General features: G+C 34.1%; 1 protein-coding gene across 1 annotated transcript; it reads left to right on the forward strand.

Annotated features, from left to right (window-relative positions):
- Positions 1-3,770: 3,770 nt before the first annotated feature.
- On the forward strand, positions 3,771-7,113 carry LOC107830123 (homeobox-leucine zipper protein ATHB-40-like). The gene is made up of 3 exons (XM_016657605.2): positions 3,771-3,993; positions 4,887-5,197; positions 6,654-7,113. Exons 1-3 carry the CDS (start codon positions 3,900-3,902, stop codon positions 6,897-6,899), a joined length of 651 nt encoding a protein of 216 aa, XP_016513091.1. The 5' UTR covers positions 3,771-3,899; the 3' UTR covers positions 6,900-7,113.
- The last annotated feature ends 1,233 nt before the right edge of the window (positions 7,114-8,346 follow it).

Genomic DNA, 8,346 nt, shown 5'->3' on the forward strand with positions numbered 1-8,346 from the left:
TTTATAGGATAGATTATAAGAACTCTATTATGAGGGTTTGACTATTTTTATCACATTTTGAGTTGTAGACCTCAGATTTGAACGATGTTTCGTGAGTTTTTCAATCAAATCTTTGGGGTAAGTGTTCTTTACTCGGAATTGATTATACTTCATGATTCTATCTTTATTTTTATTATTAAATTACTGTTTTGAGTTAAGGAAAAATGGAAATTTCTGAAGAAATCTTTCAAAATGTAAAATGAGGATTTGAAGGGCGATTCAATATCGGAATTTGATAATTTTTGTATGGTTGAACTCGTCATCGAATGGGTATTCGGGTTTTACAAATTTTATCGGGTTCCGATGTGCGGGCTCGGAGTTGATTTTTGGGTTGACTTTTTAGTTTTTGTTAAAGATTGAAACTTTATTATCCGCAATTATTTTCTATGAGTTTTATTTATGAATTGATGTTACTTTGGCTAGATTTGAGTCGTCCGGAGGCTGTTTCACTGGAGAAGGTCATTTTAGAGTATCAGTCTAGCTTATTTGAGGTAAGTATCTTTCCTAACTTTGTGTGTGGGGGGGGGGACTACCCCTTAGGATTCGAGTCATTTGTGCTAATTGTGTCATGTGAAGGTCGTGTACGCGAGGTGACGAGTACGTGTCTGGGCTTATTTGTGAAAATTTGACCGTTTAGGGCTCTTAGATTCTTATGTCCATTTAATATAAAGTTTTTTTGTCATGTTAAATTTCTCATTTACTGAATCCACCCTTACATGTCTTATTTGAAATTAATTGCTTCATGTTCTACCCTTATTGCTGATGAAGCTCTCATATGCCTTAACTGAAGTTGTTGCATCTTTTATTGCCATGATATACTTTTTGAAATTGTTTATCCTTAATAGAAGTTATCATTATCTTTTCCGTAATTGCCTATCATTAGTTCAAGTTATTATTATCTTACCCATAATTTGCTTATCCTTAATTGAATTTGTTGTATCTTTTCCGTAATTTCTCAACCTTAAACGATATTTTTGTTATCCCTTATCATTGTTGACTTATCCTTATTTAGAACCATTGATTCATGTTATCCCTCTTATTGTTGAATTTTACTTTTGTGGAATCATTACTACACATTATCTCCTCCTTGTTGAGCAATTCTTGTTTAGACCATTATTCCTTGTTGTGTCTTTCTTTGTGAGCTCGTTCTTCCATTCCTTTGTGTTTTGAAGTTCATGAGTTGATTTACTTGTCGTATTGTTGTTGTTGTTGTTGTTGTTGTTGTTGTTGTTGTTGTTGTTGTTGTTGTTGTATTTAGTATTATTGAGCCGAGGGCTATGCGTTGTTGTTGTTGTTGTTGTTGTTGTTGTTGTTGTTGTTGTTGTTGTTGTTGTTGTTGTTGTTGTTGTTGTTGTTGTTGTTGTTGTTGTTGTATTTAGTGTTATTGAGCCGAGGGCTATGCGTGGTTGTGATATTGAATCTGTTTTAAGGAAATATTGTGGCATATGGGCATATATTGTGAAAGTCATTTTGTTAAGTTTGTTATGTTTTGGCATACATGTTATTGTTGAGATAATTGTTATGTTGTTTGCATGAGGTTTTTGTCGTGTTGTTGTTATTATGTTTGCACGAGGTTTCTGTCGTTCTGTTGTTATCGTGTTGCACGAGGTTTTTGCTATGTTGTTGTTATTATTGATACTTATACGGTGGTATAAGGTCTGTGTGTTAAAACGCATACGGTGAGATAAGGTGGGCTTGAAACATATGGCTAGTAGGGGGACTACTAAAAGCCATGTGGCGAGATAAGGTAGGCTAAAACGCAGAATGCTATTTCGGAAAAAATAATTTTCAAAAATTAAATGTAAAGGCTCCCGCGGTGATATAAGAAAAGTTTGCGATTCATTTTATGATTTGAGACTACGAGGCGGTACCTCGGTAGGGCTATTATTGTTAATTCCCCATTCTTTTGTACTTGTCATTGATTGTTGTATTCTTAGCATACTATTAATTGTCTTCCTCCGTGTTACACTATTTGCTTAGTTCTATGTAGTTAATCTTGTTGTGCTAGTCGTTGCTTCAACTTCATTGATGCCTTTATTACACTGTATATTTCGTGGTGATCATTTCTTATGTGACATTCATTGTCTCTACTCTTATTTGTTGACTTGAATTGTGGTAGAACACTTGCACAAGCATACACGTAATTAAATCACCCATATCGGTTTTAGAAGATTAATCCTAATGTTATTGACCATTATACATACTCTTGTCTACTTGCCTTTTGTGTGAGGATTGTTTTATTGGCACGTGAGTCGTCTGTGCGGTTATGAGTTGTAATGTGAGTACAAGATGCCAAGTGATTAGGGTTCATGAATTGGGACCCGCGAGCTGTGATTTTGAGGTTCGGTACCTCGTGAAAATGTCTGAACAGATCTGGTGTGAAAGCGATTGTTCTTATTGAGTTGTTGTTGGTTTTCCTTTATTTGGTTTCACCGGACTTAGACTGTAATCAGCTTACTCTACATCATTATTACGTAATTGCTTCTTGTTGAACATTGTTGTTACTAGTGCATCATTGCAAGTATTGTTTTGTATTCCTTATCCTGCTTAGCTTTATATTAATATTGTTTCTCTATTAGTTCACTTTTACACTTGTTCAGGTTGTTTCTGGTAGGTGTCTTGACTATCCCTCGTCACAACTCCACCGAGGTTAGTCTTGATACTTATTGGGTACCGATATAGTATACTCATACTATGCTTCTGCACACTTTAGACGAAAAAAAAGTTTGGCCAAACAAGCTATCATTCGTTGTCCAATAAAAGAGGTCATCTCCACAAAACTCAAAATTATTCACACACGAAAAATGAAAACGAAGAAATAAAAGGAAACTTATTTATAATTTTTAATTAGAACTTTACTAATTCATGATTTTTTTAGATGATGGATCCTGAATTTCCCTGGATCACTGCTTTTGGCGTTCCTTATTTTCTTCGATACGAGGGTCGATATTATTAGTTTAAACGAGTTCTACATCAGTGGGAACTAGAATCCTGTCTTTGATCTGCCCAACTATTGGCTGATGATCTGTCCCGCAGTCCCCAAAGTTATACTAGGATTTGTTTTTTAATAATAGGAATTGGTTTGATCATACATGATGTAATGGCTTAGGTAAGAGTCGATATATTCCGATTAACTATTGACTAAACGTTTTACTAAGATTTAAATTATATACACAAGAAGTATAAACGATTACTAACTAGCTAATTGCGGTAGCGAGTTATTAGTATATTCAATTACCAGATTACTAACTAATACTATTAATTAAAAAAAGCTACTTATAATTATCTAATATATAACTGATCTGATTGTAGAAATATTTTTTACTATCGTGCATTTACGCAACTTAAGGATAAGATATGCGTAAGCATTATCCTCCTTAGACCTCACTTGTTTCTGTCGTTGGCATAGGCGGATGTAGCTCACAAGCTAGGGGTTCAATCGAACTATAAATTTAATATGTGACTTAGATATATATGTAAAAAAGATCATCAAAATTTCAATAAATAATACATTTTGAATCCATAATTTTTAATATGCAACGGGTTCAATGCTAAAAACATAAAAATAAAAATAAAAGATGAACCGGTCAAATTAAATTTTTGGATCCGTCGTTGTTGGTGCATAGTCCAAACAAGTTGACACATGGAATCTGAATATTGTTAAGGGAATGGAGGTTCATTTCATAAGGCTAGCTTTATAAATAGTCACACCAAGACCAATTACTCTCTAAAGTCGCTTCTTTTCTTCCTTGCTTCTTCACTATCTATCCACTTCCATCTCAACATCAACAGCTATTACAAGAAAGGCAGACAAAAAGGAACTAAAAAAGAAAGAAAGAATTAAAGAGAGGAAAAGGGTTATGAAAAACAGTATGATTCACCAGCTTGATGATCAAATGGTACTGATCTCTCAGTACTATCCTGATATATACACTCAACTGGTATCAGAACCAGGTTAGTAGGAAATCTTTTACTGTATCTTTGTATTACCAAGTCTCAAGCCACCAAAAGGGATGTACTTTTGCCTGTCTTATACTGTATCTTTGTATTACCAAGTTTCTAAAAATAATTGTTTTAGATTATTTGTGCTTTTTGAAATACAAGACTAAATTAATTACATTTTTTCCTATTTTACTTTTGATATTAATTGTTCTTGAAGATCACAAATACCTCACTTATGATTAAATATTAAATGAAAAGAGATTATATCGTCATAAATAAGGGTAAAACAGTCAAAAATCTTTCTAATCTAATACTCCTTTTGTTTCACTTTATGTGAACTTATTTTTTTTTTGTCCGTTTCAAAAAGAATGAGTCATTTCTAAATTTGATAATAATTTAGCTTCAATTTACGATTCTAATCTTAATGAGAAACTTTTATAACCACGCAAATACTTTGGGCCTTTTTGACTTGTTTAGGACCACAAATTCCAAAAGTCTTCATTTTTTCTTAAACACCGTGCCCAGTCAAACATGTTCACATAAATTGAAACGAAGAAAATATTTTTTAAAGGATATGTAAAAGTGAAACACGACATATAATTTAAGACTCGAGCAGGAGTAAATAGTTTCATTATATTATGTGACTATTTCGTGTAAACCTTAAGTTGTTAAAAATAGAACACTTTTAATAATTTTCTATTATTATCACTCCTCATGCGGGATTGATTCTTTATAATAGGCCAAACACATAAAAATAATTCTTTTGCTTTTTAGGCATGCAGCAGTATTTATTGAATCGTTACGGTAGAGTACTTATTGCTTACTCTGATATCTGATCGTACGATCATCTCATCTAAAAGTTTAAATTATTAATATTCTAACATGAAGTTTTGGTATGTGATCAGGAGAGGCGAAACAGCAGCGGAGACGAAAGAAAAGCAAAGGTGAAGGGAGCAGAAGTGGAGTAATGAGAAAGAGGAAGCTTAGCGAAGAACAAGTTAATCTTCTTGAGCAGAGTTTTGGGAACGAGCATAAACTTGAGACAGAGAGGAAGGACAAGCTTGCTTCTGAGCTTGGCCTTGATCCTCACCAAGTTGCTGTGTGGTTTCAGAATAGGAGAGCACGTTTTAAAAACAAGAAACTGGAGCAGGAATATTCTAAGTTAAAGACTCAGTATGATATTGCTATCGTTGAGAAATGTCGTCTTGAAAATGAGGTAGGTCCATGTCACATTTTTGTATATTTAACATAATACTCTCTGCGTATCAACTGATGTGATACTGTTTTAGTTTTAGTCAATTTCAAACCACAAAATATCTATAGTATTACTTATTTTAGACCATAAAATTCAAAAATAATTAACCACAAGCACATAAATTAGAACGAGAAGAGTAACATATAAACAATGTCTTTCTATCTTGTTTTGTAATTTTCAGATAAATAAAGTGTTAAGATACTGAGGATTTATAAAAGAGTTTAACTTCAATCCATGCATTGCGAAACAAATTGAACTATCAGATCATTAAAAATAACTACAAATAATTATCTTTAATTAAAAAATAGAATAAGTGACTTATGAAAAATATATATTTCTTTCTTTCTCCCTCCGTTCTCGCTTCATTTTATGGAATCTTCTGGTCATTCAGATGAGACATGAACAAACAAGAAGCAAAAGAGCCATGTTTAGTCATATACCTGGACTCTAGGCTCGAGAAGGACCACAATTGTTGCTTGATTCGATAAAGTGAAGATTGTAGAAAAATTCAAACTACAATAATACTCAAGAGATTAGGCAAAACCCAAAATTGATCAGCCGGGTCGAAACTAATTGTATTCGTTAGTCAAAAAAAAAAAATATATATATATATATATATTCTTCTTTCACTTCCAATCAAAAGGTTGTGAGTTCGAATCATCCCAAGAGCAAGGTGGGGAATTCTTGGAGGGAGGGAGCCGAGGGTCTATCGGAAACAGGCTCTCAACCCAAGGGTAAGGGTAAGATCTGCATACAAACTACCCTCCCCAGACCTCACTAATGGGATTATACTGGATTGTTGTTGTTGTTGTACTATATATATTACCGACAATCACTTTTGTGAGCGGCTGTCATTTTGTGACCAGCTATAAATATACATTTTTTCTAAAAGATTACTTTACTCTGCTTAAAATGTACCCACTCAAATACTAAATCCCCCATGGTCGCTAAATATACTCTGGATCCTTGTCGGTGAAGCAACACATGCTATCCTTTTCCACTTGACACAGTAAATCTGTTCCTCCTAACTAAGTAACTTTTGGCTCAAAATTTATATTTGTATTAAAAAGTTCACTTAATATATATAAATAAACTATCAAATGCAAAGCAAAAAAAAAAGTTATAGTTCGAAATCCATAAATTAAAAATTCTGAATCCACCTTTGCCTATTATAATTATCGCTAATTATATCCATATATACCATGGTAGCTTTAGTGAAGGCATTTGAGTTCTTACATATTTCCCTTTTTTTTTTTTTTTTATGTGTACAAAGCATTCCACGTTCACGAAGAGTTCGGAAAAGGCCGTACCCAAGAGTGATGTAGATAGCCTACCATAATGCAAGTTTTAGTGACTGCTTCTACGGTTTGAACCCATGATCTATGAGTCTTTACATATATATACTCTTTTTTTGCAGGTAATCAAGATGAAGGAGCAGTTATCTGAAGCAGAAAATGAGATACAAAAGCTGCTATTGGAGCGTAATTGTGATGGTGTTTCAAGCAATAGCCCAATTAGTACTTCATCATTCACAATGGATCAGCCACCTTTTCTTGGGGAGTTTGGAATGGAGGGAATGTTAATGGATAATCTCTTCTTTATTGCTGAAAATACTTATAATTATCAAGAGGGATTAGAATGGGTTAACCCTGTATATATATGATATATGATCCCTAATTAATTAGTTTAAATTCTAGAAGCTCCAGAATGTGGATAGTGATCCCACCTTGCTAATGTATGTACAACTTTCTTCTATCCTTGTTTTCTGCTTACTACTAGTACATTAATGTAATAATGCTAGTTGTATATTTAACTGTATGCGTTGCAATCATTACTTAATTTGTGGTCTTAACAATTAATTACCCTAATTTGTTGTATGCTCCATTTGCCTCAAGCTTGTAAAGTTCCTGTAAATTCAATAATTGCTCTTTTAAATAGGTAGATAAAATCAGTTAAGGTATTGGTAAATGGTAATGGTCTTTCTTTCGTGTAAATATAGAGTGGCATGTCAGATTTCAAGAGTAAAACTTCCAAAAAAAATTTATTTATAAATTATATAAAAAGTATCATAAGTCATACTAATTAACAATTTAAAATATTTAAAAAGCATATAAAAAAATCGGTTAAAGAAAAATTCATTTGATCATTCTCGAAATCCGCATCGCATAAATTGGGATAGAGGGTGTAACGACCCGACTTGTCGTTTTAAGAATTAATGCCCCGTTCCGTGACTTAAGGTCTTAAAAAGTTCCGTAATATATATTATGACCCGTGAGTGTGGTCGAGTTTGATTTTCGGAAGATTCGGAATTAAATTGAAAAAATAATTTTTATTTAGAAGCTTAAATGGAAAGAGTTGACCGGAGAGTTGACTTTTGAGCAAATGACCTCGGAATAGAACTTTGATGATTCCAATAGTTTCGTATGATGATTTCGGACTTAGGCATGTGTTCGAATTTCGATTCCGGAAATTTGAGTAACTCCATTACGTCATTTATGACTTGTGTGCAAAATTTGAAGTCATTTCGGATTGATTTGATATATTTCGGCGCAAATATAGAAATTGGAAGATTTGAAAACTCATAATTCGATTCGACGCGCGATTCGTAATTTCGGCATTGTTTGACGTGGTTTGAAACCTCGACTAAGTTCGTATTGTATTTTGGGACATGTTGGTATATTTGATTAAAGTTTCGAGGGCCTCGGGTGGATTCCGAAAGGTTAACGGAGCAAATTTAACTTGAAGGAAGCTGCTGGAAAATGGCAGGAGTTGTTGGAATCGCACCTGCGGAAGTTTGGGCACAGGTGCGACCATCGCAGAAGCGAGATGAAGCTCGCAGATGCGGCCTAGAATGGAATGGGCAGAGGTCACAGGTGCGATGCATTTTTCGCACCTACGTGACCGCAGAAACGGAAGCTCTTCCGCACGTGCGAGAGGGCAGTGGCCAGTAGACGTCGCAGAAGCGAGAATTTGCTCGCAAAAGCGAGTGCACAGTTGCAGCATTTTGCCCGCAGGTGCGAAACTGGACAAAATCATTAAGGACCAAAATTGGTCATTTCGCCATTTTTCGATTTGAGATTTTGGAGCTCGGTTTTTGGATGATTTTGGAG

Source organism: Nicotiana tabacum, chromosome 14 (assembly GCF_000715075.1).
Source record: "Nicotiana tabacum cultivar K326 chromosome 14, ASM71507v2, whole genome shotgun sequence".
Classification (NCBI taxonomy): domain Eukaryota; kingdom Viridiplantae; phylum Streptophyta; class Magnoliopsida; order Solanales; family Solanaceae; genus Nicotiana; species Nicotiana tabacum.

What these genes read in the sequence shown, in the direction of transcription:
- LOC107830123 (XM_016657605.2), top strand. Translation starts at nt 3,900, where the DNA reads ATGAAAAACAGTATGATTCACCAGCTTGATGATCAAATGGTACTGATC. An exon ending in TCAACTGGTATCAGAACCAG is followed by an intron (nt 3,994 to 4,886) that starts GTTAGTAGGAAA and finishes GTATGTGATCAG; the next exon opens with GAGAGGCGAAACAGCAGCGG. An exon ending in AATGTCGTCTTGAAAATGAG is followed by an intron (nt 5,198 to 6,653) that starts GTAGGTCCATGT and finishes CTTTTTTTGCAG; the next exon opens with GTAATCAAGATGAAGGAGCA.